Source organism: Apostichopus japonicus, chromosome 5, assembly GCF_037975245.1.
Source record: "Apostichopus japonicus isolate 1M-3 chromosome 5, ASM3797524v1, whole genome shotgun sequence".
In the NCBI taxonomy this organism is placed as follows: Eukaryota; Metazoa; Echinodermata; class Holothuroidea; order Aspidochirotida; family Stichopodidae; genus Apostichopus; species Apostichopus japonicus.
This window is the reverse complement of record NC_092565.1, coordinates 11,280,348-11,299,132: the sequence shown is the minus strand read 5'-3', so window position 1 is coordinate 11,299,132 and position 18,785 is coordinate 11,280,348. Positions and strand designations below refer to the sequence as shown.

At 43.8% G+C, this 18,785-nt stretch overlaps 2 protein-coding genes across 4 annotated transcripts in view; both read left to right on the top strand.

The window, feature by feature from the left end:
• LOC139967651 (uncharacterized) overlaps positions 1 to 18,785 on the top strand; it is a 55,338-nt gene that overhangs the window by 13,436 nt on the left and 23,117 nt on the right. The window contains exons 1-2 of one of the 3 annotated variants that reach the window (XM_071971630.1): positions 15,782 to 15,909; positions 16,149 to 16,391. In XM_071971630.1, coding sequence (XP_071827731.1) covers positions 16,179 to 16,391 — 213 coding nt within the window. In that variant the 5' untranslated portion in view covers positions 15,782 to 15,909; positions 16,149 to 16,178. Of the gene's footprint in view, positions 1 to 15,781; positions 15,910 to 16,148; positions 16,392 to 17,545; positions 17,702 to 18,785 lie in introns of those variants that run through there. The other 2 variants (XM_071971629.1, XM_071971631.1) reach the window with 2 other exon arrangements.
• Positions 1,999 to 4,799, top strand: LOC139967652 (uncharacterized). Its single transcript, XM_071971632.1, has 2 exons — positions 1,999 to 2,281; positions 2,732 to 4,799. Exon 2 carries the CDS (start codon positions 2,733 to 2,735, stop codon positions 4,797 to 4,799), a length of 2,067 nt encoding a protein of 688 aa, XP_071827733.1. The 5' UTR covers positions 1,999 to 2,281; position 2,732.

The following is an 18,785-nucleotide window of genomic DNA, read 5'->3' as shown; positions in this document are numbered from 1 at the left end:
TCATATCAAAGATACAATTCAGATCCTGTCAATCAAAAGGTCATTCAATCAAATGCTTGCTGGTTTATCCTCCTCTCTGATTACAACAGCTGGACCTTATCAAAGTGTCTGGAGGAGGATGAAAGTGAGTGGGAAGTGTTTATAGTTGGGAATTACAACAGTACACACAAACAGATTTAGAAGAGCCTACTTGGTAGGATAATTAAGCCAGGGTCAAGCCTATCCTTCCTGCAATGTAAAGTAGTTTAGTATTTTTATATGGTCATTCCTAAACCCCTCTATGATTAGGCGGGGTGGAGTAGAGTTGGGTAGTGAGGAATAACATGCACACAGGTCCATGAGAATGAGTACAGATTCATGAGAGTGAGTACCAGTATGAGTACAGATCCTTGACAAAGGGTACCAGTATGAGAACAGATGCATGAGAATGACTACCAGTATGAGAACAGATGCATGAGAATGAGTACCAGTTTGAGTATAGATTCATGAGAGTGAGTACCAGTATGAGTACAGATCCATGAGAGGGAGTACCAGTATATGTACAGATCCTTGAGAATGAGTACCAGTATGAGTACAGATCCTTGAGAATGAGTACCAGTATGAGTACAGATGCATGAGAATGAATAACAGTATGAGTATAGATTCATGAGAATGAGTACCAGTATGAGTATTGATCCTTGAGAGTGAGTAGTGGTACCAGTATGAGTACAGATCATGAGTGTGCATACCAGTATGAGTACAGATGCATGAGAATGAGTACCAGTATGAGTTCAGATGCATGAGAATGAGTACCAGTATGAGTACAGATGCATGAGAGTGAGTACCAGTATGAGTATAGATCCTTGAGAATGAGTACCAGTATGAGTACAGATCCATGAGAATGAGTACCAGTATGAGTACAGATCCTTGAGAATGAGTACCAGTATGAGTACAGATCCTTGAGAATGAGTACCAGTATGAGTACAGATGCATGAGAATGAATAACAGTATGAGTATAGATTCATGAGAATGAGTACCAGTATGAGTATTGATCCTTGAGAGTGAGTAATGGTACCAGTATGAGTACAGATCATGAGTGTGCATACCAGTATGAGTACAGATGCATGAGAATGAGTACCAGTATGAGTTCAGATGCATGAGAATGAGTACCAGTATGAGTACAGATGCATGAGAGTGAGTACCAGTATGAGTATAGATCCTTGAGAATGAGTACCAGTATGAGTACAGATCCATGAGAATGAGTACCAGTATGAGTATAGATCCTTGAGAATGAGTACCAGTTTGAGTACAGATCCTTGAGAATGAGTACCAGTATGAGTACAGATCTATGAGTTATGAGTAATGTGTTCTCACATGATGTTTTCTTGTGTATTGTCAAGACCCCCTTTTGTTTTAATGGCATGCTCCTTCTCATGCAATGGGAGGTCATTTGGACTAGCCCCAAATTTCGATCTGCTAAAAAAGAGAAAAAATCAAAGGTATTTTCCTGGAGCTGCTGTCTCCCAAAACTATTCTTGGATATTGACAACCGTCAAATATTTATAGACAATGCATTGTGTCAAAGAAAATGCTGCGAGTTAAGCAATAAAATGGTGGTTGAAGTTTGAATGTACAGTATGAGAAATAATTACAGTACTTCAAATATTTCCAGCATGTTTGGGTACAGGTAGGTTTATGAAAGACCTTCAAATGTAAGTTTACATCACTACGCACATGAAATGTACACCTGTGTCCTTATATAAAATCTGTACTCTGTACACGTCCTAACACAGCGTTACCATATGAGTGCAAGAACTTTAGAAAAACAGCAAAATAAATGTTATTCTGAGTATCATTCATTCTGTTTGTAGCAATAGTGTATGTCACTAGGTTGTATAATCTACAATTTAATAATGTAGGTCCTGCAGTCTAATCCCTAGTTTAGCTTGTGTAACAGCTTGTCAATTGTATATTAGCAACAGTGGACATTGGGAAAACAGCCTTGGTGTTCCGGTTCCTCTATATTTACTTCGCTCCTCGCTTACCTGTCTCCTCACAACCTTAGCACCTCATTCTACCGTGCCTATAAAGTCCTGGTAAATAAATAACACTGTGCGCCCTCTATGACCGGACCCCCCTTCCGGTCCCTCCTCCTTTTTCATTCTACCATTCCAAGTGCCTACACGCATATTTTTCTTGTGGATAGTTTCCTTGGAAAATTGTCTTGGTTTTCTTCGACGATCGCCGGAAGTTTTTTAGCTTCGGATCTTTAGAAGTTTGACAGTCCTTTCCTGACCGATAAGTATCCTTTTTATCAAAAAGGGAGGGTTTTGGGGACTGTTTTCGTAGTGCGTTTCCTCCTCGGGTTGGTTTGCGGCGGGGTTAGCAGTTCCGCGAAACTGCCTAGGTTCCCGCCCTTTTCCTCCCCACGCTAAAGCGTGTTGTTGTTATTGTGTTTTCTTAGCTTGTTTACTAGCTTCTTCCCCCAATTAGTTTCTCTCGTCCCCCTTTTGGGGATTCATATTGCTCACTTATATTCACTCTTTTCGTATGTATTTCTCGCTCTCTCATTTTTGTTTCAGCTTGCATTTTCATGTTAGGCCACCCCGTAGCGTTACCTTGTTTACCGTTGCTAGGTTACGCTACGCTCCACCTAAGCCTAATTCCCTCCCTAGTTCTCCCCTCTTACGTTAAGCTTCTATTGTTGTTCATTTATCACTAAGAAGTAATCTTCCTTAATCCGGTTATTCAGCATGTCACGCAATCCATTGAAGTGCATCAACTGCTCTATGTTTCGCCCAGGCAGAGCCTGGGACGAACACGACCTTTGTCCAAAATGCAGATCCTGCACTCGACGAGACCCCTGCCTGGTGTGTATTAAGTTTACACCAGCTCAGTGGCAGGACATCGACCTGTGGCTTGAGGGCTTACGTAGCAAGCTCCAGGGAAGGCTGGACTCGATCCCGAGCGCAATCGGGGCGCCGGAGGTTCCAGGAATAACGGGAGATAGAGAGGAGGAGGGAGAGGTAGAGAGAGAGGAAAGAGAAAGAGAAAGAATTCCCCTAACGGCCCCGGCTACGTCCGGATCAGTTACGGCCAGAGGGAAGGGCAGGAGCAAAGGCAAGGCTCCTGCCAGGAAAAGACCTCCAAAGCAGAGGCACAGCTCGGCCGGGCTGGAGACTCCGTCTCAGTCCGGGCCGCAGCTAAACAGACCCACAGAGCGCGGCCCCCCGGCCGTGGGAGGCTCGGGTCCTAAAGAGAGAGCAACCGAGGGGACGCGGAGACGGAGCCGGTCCCGTTCCAGGGAGCCGGACAGGGAGCCGGAGAGGCGGGTTCCGACGGAGATCCCGGCCCGAGAAAGTAGGGAGAGAGAGTCCTCCCGCCGACCCAGAAGGGAGAGATCGGGGTCGCATACAAGATCCCCAAGACGTAGAGAGAGGAAGAGATACTCTCCAATCTCCGACGAGTCCTCGGACTCTTCCGACGATGGATACAGAAGATCCAAGAGGAGGCGCCGGTCCCCGAGACGGCGTCAGGAAGAGGAACCAGCTTGGCTTTCCAAACTCACCGGCCTGCTACGGCCCCTGCTGGAGCAAAGGACGTCCACGGTAGCCGACGTGGCACCGGGCCCTACCAGCCCCGTATCGACCATGGCCCCGCAACCGGCCCCGGACCCGGACGCTCTAGATTGCAGAGCGTCGGTGAATCTTTCCGGCTTGGAGGACGAAGGGGAGCCCATAGATCCAGATCCTCTCGACTACGATCCTATGGAGGACAGCTTTGGTCACAATTACGAACCGGAGGAAGCACCCGTGACAGGAGGAGCCCTCCCACAGGAGCTAATAACACGGGCGGCAGACATATTCAGGCGACACCTGGGGTTCGAGGAACCCGAGACGCAACCGCAGAAGGCGGGCCGGGTATCAAAATTGACGGCGACCGGCGAAGCGTCATATAAGCCCAAAACTACCATACCAGTAGACGCAACCTGTTATGACAGATTTGAGGCCATTGCCAACAAGACCAAGTGGACGGCCTTCCCGGCCAGGGCAGATAGAGCGGTCAGGGTACCTGACGAGGCATGGAAGGATCTATTCAGATGCCCAACCATTCCCCAGGAGGCCAAGGAGAGATTAAAAGCCGAACAAGGGGCCTCATCCACACACGTGTTCAAGACCCCGGACCAGAGGAAGCTAGAAGAGCTTTTGGTAGAGGTGGACATGGCAGCCCGTTCGGGCATGAAGTTCGCATCGGTACTAATGCTATCAGCCGAAGTCCTTATGCGACACCACCAACAGCTCCCTGAGGACAGCGGCCAAGTATCCAGGGACGAAGCGGGCCAGCTCCTCCTGCTGCTGGGCCCCCTCGTCAGACTCGCGTACGATCAATTTGCAAGGGTCGCTACCAGGTCCGTTAAGGCCCGTAGACAAAACATCGTCTCCGCCATCCATTGGCCTTCGACGGAGGCGAAGGACAGAATGCTGGAACTACCAATCCTCGGGGAAGACCTTTTTGCGGGCTGCTTCCAAAAGAAACTCCAGGAAGAGGTAGCCCGAAGGGAGACTCTGGCCAAATCAGAATTCCGACCCCCACCTACCCAGAGAACCAGACCCTTCCGCCCGAGGGAGAGCAGAGCACCTAGGGGAACGAGAGCAGCACCCGCCAAATCTATGAGCAGAGGAGCTCTCAGAGGCCGAAGCCGGGGGGCAGCCTTCCGTCCAACCCGCCCCTGGGCCCCCAGAGGAGGCAGAGGCTCCACGTCGACCAGACGGGACAGTGACCGCTCCTCCAATCGACCAGCGTTCGCCGCCCAGCCCTAGGGGTGCCCACCTCACCGCGGCCATTCCGCCGGTGGGGGGGAGACTAACAAACTTCTCCCAGCAATGGGAATTTATTGGCGGGGACAAGTGGGTGTTGGACACAGTCAAACACGGGTACAAAATAGAATTCTCCTCCAGCCCACCTTTCGGGGGCGGAGGAAGGCAGACACTCACACCCACGGACCCCGTCAAACGCTTAGCCCTAGAAGGGGAAATTCTGGCCCTGCTGGCCAAGCAGGCAATTACAAGAGTTCCGGAAGAGACGGGACCACTCTTCCGGTCCTCCTTTTTTCTGACCAAAAAACGGGACGGCACCTGGCGTCCCATTCTAAACCTAAAACCCCTGAACACAAAACACATCAGACCAAAACACTTCCGTATGGAGACCTTAAACTTAATATTACCCCTACTCAGAAAGGGCATGTGGGCGGCGACCGTAGACTTACGGGACGCCTACCTGCACATCTTGATACACAAAGAACACCGACGATTCCTAGCGTTCCGGTACGCAGAACAAGACTACCAGTTCCGGGCGCTCCCATTCGGCCTAGCCACGGCTCCCAGAACCTTCACGAGAGTCGCGGGAGCAGTAGTCGCCTACCTCAGAAAAAGAGGGGTCACCCTCTACGTATATCTAGACGACTGGTTGGTAGTAGGGAACAGTCTGTCGGAAGCAACCAACAACGTCCACAAAACGCTCCAGACCCTTCAAGAACTGGGCTGGATCGTGAACCAGAAGAAATCACGGCTATCACCCTCCCAGACGATCCAGTTCCTCGGGGCCATACTGGACTTCACCACCGGGGTAGCCCGACCCTCAGAAGAAAGAGTCGCGGCAGTCAAGGCGACCACACAACAGATCTTGGCACACCGGGGGTCACCAACGGGGACATGGCTCCGGGCCCTGGGACTCATGGCCAGCCTCGTCGATATAGTGAGACTGTGCAGGCTACACATGCGACCTCTGCAACTGCACCTGCTGAGGTCCGCAGACCCTACAGACCCAGACAAAACAACGCTCATCTACAGGTCAGAGGAGGTCACACAACACTTTCGATGGTGGCTCGACCCAAACAACTGGAGTTCAGGGGTACCCTTTGCGATACAGCTACCAATGACATCGATAACGACGGACGCGTCACTGTCCGGATGGGGAGCTCACTGGAGCAATCGCACAGCATGGGGGACGTGGTCCCAAACAGAAACATCTCTCCACTTCAACATCCTGGAGATGATGGCGGTCAAAAGAGCCCTGGAAGCTTTCAACGACCACGTACAGGGAACGATAACCACAATCTTCACCGACAACACGACAGTGGTGGCCTACATCAATCGGCAGGGGGGCACCCGCTCAGAGAGACTGTGCCGACTCGCGTGGGAGGTGATAACAGCGGCCGAGGACTCCGGCACGATCCTAAGGGCTTCGCACATCGCAGGCAAGCTCAACGTGATGGCGGACGCCCTATCCAGGGGGCATATAGACCCCAACGAATGGTCTCTGGAACAGGAGACTTGCGACAGAATCTTTTCGATCTTCGGCAGGCCCACGATAGACCTGTTCGCAACACACAAGAACAACAAACTCCAGACCTTCTGTTCCAGACGATTCCACCCCCTGGCCTACCACACGGACGCAATGTCCCTCTCCTGGGACCACATGGATGCGTACATCTTCCCGCCGCTATGTATGATCGGACAAGTCCTCAGGAAAATTCGGAACTCCAAGGGCAGGTTCACACTAATAGCACCGTTCTGGCCTCGCAGACCCTGGTTCGCCGAGATCCCCCAACTCCTCATGGACGTCCCAGTGAGTCTACCGGACAAGCCCCACCTACTGTCCCAGAGACAGGGAACTCTCTCCCACCCAGACATCAAGGGGTTACAATTAGTTGCCTGGAGGCTGTCCGGTCTTCCCTACGACAGAGAGGCTTTTCAGAAGCAGCTGCCGCGATGGCAGCCGACGCTAGAAGGGGAACGACCGCAGCGACTTACGATTCCCGTCTGCGGAAGTTCGACCAATGGTGCCGACCGAGACAGATACTGCTGCCTGCTGCCTCTGTGACACAGATAGCCGAGTTCCTCCTCTCACTCTTCGGAGAAGGGAAACAAGTCTCCACTATCAGGAATTACAGGTCGGCCATCGCTGCCATCCACCAGGGCTTCCCAGATGGCTCCACACTGAGCAATAACCCGTACATTGCACAACTCATCAAAGGCATGGCGAATCTTCGCCCACAGATCAGACGGCTGGCCCCCTCCTGGGGACTCTCAGCAGTGTTACATGCCCTGGCAGGACCACCATACGAACCAATGGCTAACGCCTCCCTGGCTGCCCTCACAAAAAAGACACTCTTCCTCGTCGCAGTTGCGTCAGCAAGAAGGAGGAGTTGCCTCCACGCCCTATCCACCAAGCAGAATCACATCAGATTTGAGGGCCACGGGGTGAGGATGGTTCCAGACCCGTCATTTATTGCAAAGAACCAGACCTTGACCTTCTTGCCAGGAGACATTTTCATCCCGGAAATTAAGACCATGTCATCAGTAGCCGAGGACAAACGATGGTGTCCAGTCAGGGCACTGAAGTGGTACCTGAACAAGACAGAGAAGTTAAGACAATCAACTTCTCTCTTCATCATACCACGACCACCCTACGCAGCGGCCTCCAAAGACACTCTATCCAGGTGGCTAGTAGAGATCATACGCCCGTTCACATCGGGGACCTCCCGACCAAGGGCTCACGACGTCAGAGGGGTCGCGGCCTCTACAGCCCTATTCGCCGGCATCCCGGTAGAGGACATACTCAAAGCAGCAGCGTGGAAAACTCCAACTACGTTCGTCGCCTGCTACTTGACCGACACTTTACACGCCGAAGCGGCATTTGGTAGCGCGGTGATGCGAGGTCCGGTGGGTAACAGGTCCCACCCCTCGGGCCTCCCACCATCGGGCAGTGCCACTCGGTGCTAAGGTTGTGAGGAGACAGGTAAGCGAGGAGCGAAGTAAATATTCCAAAACTTACTGGTTTGGATATTTACGAGTGACGAGCTTACCTGTCTCCATTCCCGCCTCCCTCCCCCGAGAGGGTGGTGGGACACAGCCGGACGGAGGAGCGGTCGCTCGACTTGACTCATGACTCCGAGCCTCACACCAGATAGACAGAACCACCATCCACCAGAGAGCCATCGACTATGTCTATCGGTGAGTGTACTTATGTGTTTCCGTATGCCTTTGCGTACATAGTCTTCCACTTACGTTCTCACCTAAGTTGATCTAAGGGTAACAAGTGGCGGACCGTAAATCTTTAGGCTCCTTGTTAGTGTAAGGGGTAGTTCCGCCTGCAGGGTTCAGGAGAGTGTCCCCCCTTCCCGCTGCGCCGGGGAGGGTTACACTCCCCCCTGCTAAGAAGGCGTCAGTGAATTTTTTGTTAGGGGTTCACTTTGGGAAGTTAACTCGACGGGGGTCGTTGGGGGTGGCCAGACCTTGCCACCCCCACTCCCGTGTCCGTGAGGCCACTCTTTAGGAATGGTCTCATGAGAAAGGAGGAGGGACCGGAAGGGGGGTCCGGTCATAGAGGGCGCACAGTGTTATTTATTTACCAGGACTTTATAGGCACGGTAGAATGAGGTGCTAAGGTTGTGAGGAGACAGGTAAGCTCGTCACTCGTAAATATCCAAACCAGTAAGTTTTGGAATACCAGTGGGATGAATCTTTGAACAACAACATTATATTGAAATCTAGAACAAACGAGCATAGCAGTCGTAGCCTACGGCACAGATCTATTCGTAAACAGCTACTGTAGTACACAGTTCTTTATTGTAAAGGTGTGAATTAAGATATGGGGGCCCCCATCACATTGTGTTATTTTTAATTGACATGTTGCACATCTGGTCAAGCGTGTTCACACTTGTTCCTTTTTTTGTGTGACCAGAAAATTGGAATGGAGGTTGAAGATAAGGTGGATATATATATACATGTTGGAAATACAGTGGAGTAAAACTCTAGGATTTGGCTGGTTGCTAAGTGCTGTACTGCTGTAGTACACTAGGCTTTTCTCCTGAATTACAGAGTATTACATGTATTTTTCCTTGGCAAGTGTTTGAAGCCCACCACCATCTCAGTAAACACATGGTTGAAAAATGAGCAGATGTCCTTGAATGTCAGATTCTCTGCACAATTTCCATACAAATCATGCCAAACATGTAATGGTTATCCAGTTGTCCAAGACGACCAAAGTTTCTGTAAGAATGGTCAAAATCAGCTGTGGATGTGGTTGTTGTTGTTGCTATATATTCAGATTGCATTATAACTGTAGTATTCTCAAGTACTGTGGGTTTAAATGATAAATTGGTATCACTCCCAAAGCTGATACTCTATTCACCAAACCCACATATGGGTCTGTCCTACAGTGTACGTATTGGTCATTGTTATTTTTGATATATTTTTTCCGGCAACCAGACGTACTGTTCAGACAATGAAAAAGATGGGTGTGGTGTCGAGGGACAACCAGAAAAAGTCCTTAAAAGTTTGGAACAGTTGAAGTATCGTTGCTACAGAAGTCTGCACACACTGTGTAAAGCTATTATCCCATTCACCAATATCAGCAACTAAGCAGCACTTTATTTGGAATTCTGAATAATAAAGATCCCTAAATTATCAATTAACATAGATAGAAAGCATATTATGCAGAATGTAATGGCATGGTGATAAAATATTAATCTGTTGGCAAGGAGAGGCTCGAAACCTCATCATTAACTTAGTTTTTTCGTTCCACAGTTAATGATAAACACATTTTGGGCTTCAAGAAGAGGTAATATATTAGTCACTGGTAGTCTTTGATTACAATTCGGAGAAAAAGTCTGTTTACATTCCATCCCAGATGCTAACCTCAGGATTTTGGTCAATCTGGTGATTCTTGCGGTAGGAATATCAGCCAATTGTGATTGACTTAAATACATTTTAGGATACTGATTGCTGTGTACAACTGTTTCAGAATGGGAGGCTGGATTGGTCAGATTAGGGAAGGCTTCTTAGTTTGCCACTTAAATTCACCGCACTTGAACTTTAAGTTCATACTCACTTCATAGTGTCACTTTGAAGTGACTAAAATACATTTTATGATACTGACTGCTGTGTACAACTGTTTCAGAATGGGAGACGGGATTGGTCAGATTAGGCAAGGCTTATTAGTTTGCCACTTAAATTCACCGCACTTGAACTTTACGTTCATACTCACTTCATAGTGTCAGGTTGGTGTGTGTTGATGCTCATGGACACATTTCGAACAGCTTTCGATACGTTAGGGCAGCTGTTTGTACCAAATCAAGATAACTTAAAAAATTAACCAAACCTACCAATAGTTGCTGACATCAATATTTCAAGAGATGAAACTGAGAGCTGATCCTCTTTAAGTTTTTCACTGAATGTAAATTAATGAGTGAGTTATGGATGATTACGTTCGATTCTAAAAGTAACAAATTTACAATTTGCTTACTTCCTCCATCTCTTATCTGTCCTACACTCGACCATGACACTCGAAAATCATCCAGGAAATAAAATCGGCTTCAAAGAGTGGATAGTCTTGCTTGAAACATATTCAAGCAGGCCCTTATCGTTCTTCACCCTCTGAGCTTCAAGGGATCAACAGGTTAGCTCAGGTGGTGCAAAAATTGGCTGAAGAGATCAACAGGTTATCTCAAATGATCTAAAAAATGGCCATTTTCTCTGTGATTATACTAGATGACTTTGGCAGTAGGTTGTGAAAATATTTCACAGTGTATAATGTCAAATTCTCTCATAATTAGTAACAATAAGTCAATGGATGGTTGGTGGTTGAGCTGATTTGCTAGCTCAAAATTGGTAAAAGAAAATGTCCTTTTATTTATACATCTAACTATGTGTCTGTATTTCACAAAGGAAGACTGTTCTTTCTGGATATTGAAACAGTTTAGAATAAAAACATACTATACTGTAAAATCCTTACCAGTGAATTAAATGGTTGATGCCAACAAGTGAGTGTTACACATGAGAGCTGGAAATCTCTGATCTTTTCTGGTTCTCACTTAATCTTGGACAAATTTAACTCACTTGCTCTACATTAGTCAGATCATAGTTTATGTGGAATTTGAGGAAATTGTATGGCAAGGAATCACAAAGCCAACTGGCTTTCTGGTTTATTTTTGGAGGGAAAGGGCAAAGAATCTTTTGTTACATAAGATGTGATATTCTACAGAGGTTTTAAATAGGCGGCCTGTGAGAGACTTCTATCCAGTCCGCAAAAAAAAATAAACCAATATAGCCCACCATCTTCCACTCATTGTAGTTTCTTCAATGCTGTCGGTACTTTTCCCTGACCCTGATAGAAAATTGAGAACCCCCTTACGCAATAAACTGTTAGGTGATGGTTGGGTGTTGATTTGCTTCGTTCCTTCAATGAACTCCAGTGGACATATCTTAATAATGAAACAGAGAAATATCTACAGGTGTTGTTGAAGACCAGACAGAATAGTAGCCGGTGAAAAGGACCAACATTGTCAATACTGTCCCAAGCAGAATACAAGGTCCCAACGAGATCCCCAGAGGAAAATCAAAATACCTTACAGTAGGTTACAGATGGAAAATTTGAGGAGTATTACCTTACAGTTCAAATCTCTCTATGATTGAATTATTGATAAATATCTTCTGTATTTGACCTTCTGTGTGACCTTTAGTTGCCCAAAACCTTTTGTCATGCAGAATGAAGGACAAATATTATAGGAGGCCTACCTTTGAGCTTTATATTCAGAGATCAGATAATTAAAAGGAAAGAAATTTATGTGATGGTGTGGGTGTGTTATGTGAATAGATGTGACACCTGTTTGTAAACATGATAACTTAAAAAGTAGTATAGGATAAACTTCATAACTTGTATTTTATCTCCTCAAAAGTATGAAAACCCTGCACACATGTTTTAACTGGAAAAGGAAAAGCTTGGATGAACTGCAAGAAGTCTGTAGAGGTACCCATCCTCACATGATGGGTAAAGGTTGAATTCATAAATTTATGGCAGTTATCTGCTAGGCTATCCCGCTAAATTATTTTACATTTTTAAAGCTGCCAGCATTAAATAGGTTGTGCAAACAAAACAAAACATGATTTATATAACTGTATAAAACATCAGCCACACATTCGTGTATGCCCAGTAACATAAAAAGAAAGTCAGTTACTGTCTTCTGGTAAGTACAAACACAAAACTGAACCTATGTAACAAAACTCACTGTCAGGAATTCTCACCAAGCTCATCATAACCACTACCATATTGAAAGGATTTTGAGAGAAATAAGCTTTCAATTATTGATCTAAAAGCCCACTCATCCTTATCAAGAAATTTGAAAGTTGACTGTAACCAGGGACTTATTTCCTATTTCCTTTTTCATTGATTGCATACATAACCTTACAAGATGACATCAAAACTCTTGTTTACTAGTTAAGACCCTGAGCACGTTGTTGAACCCTGTGGTAGTCTATAAAAATTTGTAAAATAGATGCAGCTAAGGGTTGATGTTGGATCTGCGTTCATCTTTTCCTTGGTGCTTTGATTTACTGCACTCACTTACATGTTTCTCATACATATGCATAGCTCAGTCTACCTTGCCTATATCAACTGGTGACATTCTTGTGCTGCACCCCCCACTCCCCTCCCTCAGTTGACCCGTTATTTTTGGGGGGTATGCTTGTAATTTTACACAATCGTCAGATAGTAGTAGTCACTGCACATCACACAGCTTCTGGTTTAGTCCATTTTTCTGCTAGTGGATAAAACCTCAACTTCCTGTTTGGTGATAATCGCGAGCTTGGTATCTGATACCAGAGCACAGGGTCTAATGCGCAGAGGTTCGAAATCAAGTGAACTTGATTTAATGTTGAACACTGTGTGCAGGGCAGCGGGGTCTGATCCATTATGTAAACCCAGCCAAAGAGCTGCTCCCTCCAGTAATAATAACAATAACAATGATACTTAATAATATTTCATGACGAACAATCGCAACGGCTTTTACAGTAAGTTGTATTCATGGTGGATTTTAGACACCCCGAGAGAAAAACATTTATGTGACAGTATCAACTGTAGATATAGGGAAGGGAATTCATAAGGTCAAAGGTCAGTACAGATAACAAGATGTGGAAAATGATTCCAAATTGAATTAGTAAAAGTGATAATATTGTGTTATGTGTTTGACTGATGGATTCAAAGGAGTGGAATAAATTTGTACCTTGAGCTTATATAGATTCTCGTAATGCAATCGTACTTTTCAAACCAAGAAAGATTTCTACCGTACAGTATTTTCAACAAACTTTTTCCCAGCATCGGCAGCATGTAAGAAGAACAGTCAGCACTTGTCTTGATTGTAATATTAACACCAATACTAATTATGTTTTGAAGTCTGTATAAATTATTTGCTTGGGCTATAAATATGCAGTTATGATATGTCCTAAACGTCGGATTGCTCATACACGAAATGGTGTGCGTCCCAGATCTGCACCATGTGGTGTTGTAGTGTAGACGCTTCTAACCTAAACCTTTGGTATTCCATTTGGACAAACTTAATATTATCTTGTGGGTGGTTATTGAAGTAAAAAGGCAATGTGTGCATTTAATCAGTTATCTGGAATGATGCAGCAAATTGACACCAGAATACTTGTTATGCAATAACAGGGAAAAATTAAGTATTGAAATTTTGTTTAGCAGTTATTGAAAGCTCTGAAGTTTGTCTGATAAGGATATTAAGGACTAGATGTTTCCTAGATGTACGAAAACTGCTGCATTACATCTTCCCACTTGTGAAACAATTTGCATAGCAAATTTTTGATGGGCTTCTAGTACTGGATAAATCATTCCTTGAGTAATCTTGGGCAGTTTATCCAAAATATTCTCAACACATAAGATGACAAGTGGTTGTTACAGTCTGAGTTTACCTTGTATATTATGCAACCTCACACCCAAACAAATGCAGACAGCCTATAGGGACAGAGGAGGATTTCCCGCCTTTTTTCGCTGCTCTTGTGAAAAGGTTTTCTACCCCTCTGTGTACCTTTCATTGGTATGCTAGAGAGATCTCTACATATGATTTTGAAGGCCACAGAGGTTTGCAACCCTAAAGTGTTATAAGCTTTACAGCGAGAGCTTTGTTAATGACCCAAGCATAACCTCAAGGATTTGGAGTTGCTAACCTACAGGTTGGGCATACCACTGGTATTAATGGAAGCCACACTCCACAGCAGCAGGGGTTAACTCCCGATTCCCATTTTGGGTTTACTAGGATTTCATTCCTTTCCTCCAGTATATATATGCACATGTAAGGAAGCTTTTATCACATTAAGGACTACACTTGCATCTAAGGTTTCTTCACAAGGTAAAGTGTAAGCTTGTTATTGTCAACATTGGTGGTTTTGGTAGAGGAGGGTCCTGTCTTCTGGCTTGACATTGTCTTGGAATTATGCCTCCATTGTGGCTATGAAGGAGAGATCATTAAGAAGACCTGTCGGTCCAGATCTTGTGAAAATTTTACTTTTACATTCATCACTGTACTGTAAGTATGCACCTCTGTCATTGTAATATGTATACCAGTATGTTGACTGACAGAGTACACAGGTACCAATCTGTGAAGGCGATTGTGTTTATCACTTTAAGAAGCTATTTTGTTCCCTCTATTTTGTACACTTAGTGTACTAACTACTGCAACAGCGGTTTTTCGTGGATACTGATGTAACAACATATAGTATACTTGTGGCAGTTATCTTTGTGCCGCTGATCTTGTACACTGACAGAAGGAGATTGATGACTGTGAGATGTGTGATGTGGTTAATATTTAGGAATTAGATGTTTCTTATTAAGTTCATGTTTAATAGATCCCTTGGCACAATTTCCATATTTAATATCACAATGGGTGAATGGAATAAATGGACCTACTTTAAAATATAGCTATGACTGTAGTCTGTACAGTAGTTGCATTATAAATATACAGGACTTATTTTGATATTTTTAAAATAATTTTTTTTACAATATATAAGGTTCACTGCTTGTAGAGCTTAAATAAATTGGCAATCCATTTGCGTCCTCTGTTTACCCATATGTGTCCATCACTGCTATCCAGTTCCTCCTCCACTTTAAATACTGGGGGGGGGGGGGGGGAAATGTATAACTCTCTCATTTTATTCCTTTTGTAAAAAGAAAGATGTCTCGGAGCCAACATTATTAACCTTTCAAATCAAATTTGCTGTCATTTTGTGTCCTCTGTTTGTTCTTCCTGCCAAGTTACTTTTTCAAGCTTCACTTTCATAGACTCACCTTTTTTCACCTTTTCCACCAGATTGATATCTGGGAGACCTTGATATTAACCCCAATACCCACTTTTTCCAATTGTTAATGGATTAAACATGCTATACAAATTAAACGACTAGGAATTAGAAAAAAGAAAAAAAAAAAAAGGAGATTTATTCAGTTGATGAGGGAAAAGTACCTCCTTTATATTCGTTTGTTAAGTTAAGTAATCACCAGTGTAATCCATTACGGTCTTCCCATTTCACTACATATTGCAAAGCATCTAAGGGAGTACCGCCTTCATAAAGGAGTAAAAGGGATTAAATGGATTAGGGATGACCTATCTGTTTTAGGTCACAAACCACAGACAGACCATCAGTTTGGTACTTCAGTAGTCACCAATACCATACACAATATGATTTGGTATTGTTATAACTGGTATTGTTATAACTGAAATCTTCACCATGTCGCGCCCGTGTCCTGACTTGTGACTGGATTTTTTTTCTTTTGGTTTTCAATATTTTTTTTTTTTTTTATCACTAAAGATCTGTTTTGCTAAGTGGTACTTCTTCTCTTTATGAAGGTCATATGTTTTTTACAGAAACTGAAGAATAATTATCCGCCCGAATAATTTACTGGTATATAGCGTTCTGCAGATGTCGGTCCTGTAGCTTTTATGCTGCGTTACTGTGTATCGATTCATTCCTCTAAGCTGTAGGCCTGACGAGTTGTTGCAGCATCTGATATTTAATTTCTATCAATGGTTCAACATTTTAACATTGTCCATATTCGTCACGGGTTTTGAATCTTTTGTATTTGGTAAGTACTTCAGCATCCTGCTGAACAGCTAACCCTGGTATTAGATGGTAACTGTGTACATGTTGCTCCTCACAATCAATATAAGTCTGGAGGCAGAGACCTAAGACCTTGACATGTACTGCATAGTAGCATACAGTACTAGGTAGTTGACTGTGACAGTAAATATTTTATGTAAAGAATTTAAACTAGAAATGCTGATCATTAATTATTACTTGTGTCGTTTCATCGTTCTCTTGCAGTATTTTCCAGATGACGACGTGGTGACTCTCATGATGCCTCACAGAGGACGGGAGATACCACAGCCTCCACACGCCTTCTATAGGAGGCGTGTGATGGGGAGCACGGGTAGCTTGCTGAATGAAGCCATGTACGAGAGGGACACGACAATGGACCACGAACCCAGTATCAGGAAGTTCAAGTATCGTATTGACGAACCAATGCTTCCATCCAAAATAATGCCTTACAGTGGCAGATTAGATAAGGTAGGTACTCGTCGGGCTCGGGGGAGGGTGTGGGGGACGCAACCATGCAAGCTGGTGCCACGATTGTGTCATTCTTGTGTTAATGTTGTCATTGTGGGTGTTTTTGTCATTATTCCTGTTCTTTTATTGTGAATGTTGCCAGGAATTTTCACTCTCACTTGGATTCATATAAGTTGATCATAGTGAGTCTAAATTTATAGATTGGCTAGTGACAATATGTTGGAAGCTTCTTAGCACCATTAAGTATATGTCCTTTTGGTGTGGAGAGCATGGGGCCAGGAAGGTGGGGGGGGGGAAGGGGGTATTCGTATTACGAGACACTGTAACTTAACTTAAGGTTGCTTTCATCCATGCTCAAGGGTCTACAGTAGGTCTATGCAACATATCAGAAAAGTTAGAATTCCACAAAAAACGTTAGCACAACAAACCTCCTGGTGTTGGTGTTTTCTTTTTCCTCACGTGTATGCACGTTATCAATCAAATGTCATTTTATTGGCATATTTTCCCTGTAATACAAAGTCACACTTCCTCAATCCTTCTCTATATTTTCAAGTTTAAAGATTTGAAAATTAGTGTTTCTAGATTTTTTCCAGATTTTTCCCAATCATGAATTTTAATTCCTAAGTCAGAGAGCATTCCTTTCTTCAGTGTACTGATATATCCCCCACCCCCCCATTCCCTTCCTCTATCCTCTCCTTCAGTTCCACAGATACTCAAGTACTTCCATTTCATGCATATTTTGATATAAGCTTTGAACTACACACCACAAATTGCTCTTGATTCTCATCTCATGGAAATGTTTTGGTGGTTTTCTCTCTTTCCATTAAATACCAATTTTGTAAAGTCTCTGCCTCAAGCCATGGCCAATCACGCCCTCCTGTGATCCGTCATCTCAATATGTAGCTGAGATCATAATTGATTGGACTATCAATGTTTATCAAACACTTTGTTTGTTGTGAAAGTGCATTTTTTCCCCCCATTCTTTGTTGGGTGTTTCCTAGACTGATTCTATGACAAATAGACAGCAGCTGACAGCCTATTCTTTTAATATAATCAATATATGTTTTGTATGGTAGAGTGAGATAGTCGTATGCAGTCACAGACCACAGAGACTAGCTTGCTAGCTTTATGCATTCATACTCACTTTTCTGAGGTTTACTGGTGTCTGTGTGTGTGTTTACGTATGTACTACGTACGGTGGCACATCTTTGGTAGTTAAATGTTTTGCACGGCTCAGTGTCATGCAGTTGTCGTGACTGGTCTTCAGGTAAACAATGGCAGATGACTACATTCTGCAGCGATTCTTGAACGTAAGTACGACCGGATCTAAACCGTGTGCTTTCTCGATTCTGTTCTGTAGACAACAAAAATAGATTTAGATTTCATAAGTTAAGGAATCATTTCTGTTATAGATTTTTGAACCAAGTGTTGGATTAGAATTTAAACGACAATTGATGAATATTATTCATGTTCTAACTAAATGGCGATTGTAAGTTTGTACAGCTGAGCATCTGTGTTCATATTTTAAGGTTACATTCTCGAATGTGTCGAACCCTACATACATTAGAATCTAGTGCATACTAAACCTCGGTACCTCTTGATTTTTCATAATTTTCTTTTGTCTGGTCTCCAAGTAAGACAAAAATTTTAGTATAACTGTAACTGGTATCAGACACAAGAAATGTCCTGTGATGTGTGTAATGTACATGTGCATGTAATAATTGTATGTAACCAATTCTGTCTGCGTGTGGATTCAATTGAGTACTGCTAGTAGTGGAGTTAGTGCTGGCAGGCATATATATTCTTAAGCTTAATAAGCTTAATAATGCAAATTATTATCATTGTTTGCCACCTCATAAGGACACCAACAATTTGGTAATTACAAGGAAAGGAAACAAACTTGTGTGGTGTACAATGAATGTATACAGTGTATATATATATGGGAGACTAGTCTATGCATGTAGTTAGTAAAGTTAAAACCTTAGATTTACAGTTAGTGTGAGGCAGGCTTGGTATGCATTGTTTCACGATGATAATCCTTTCTTGGTCCCTGCATAAATTAGTAATCTTGTATGGGGGAGACCAATATTTAGTAAATTACTTTGACACTAATTTAGGTAGTTGATTCTGCTATGGTCTAGTATATATGTATAAAACCACTAAAAGAAAAAAATCTTATTGTTTCTCTTCAGTTTATATGCAACATTTTGCTGGGAATCACCAAGTTTGCCATAATTTTACGGTACCAATCATAGGGAGTAAAAAAATTGTTTCAATGTGAAGAACAATGTTAATACAAAGAATGATGAGTAAACTGATCAGAATGAATTTTTTAAATAATTCATCGTTTAAAGGTTGCGCGTACAACATTTTCCGCCGGTTGGAAAAGAATTT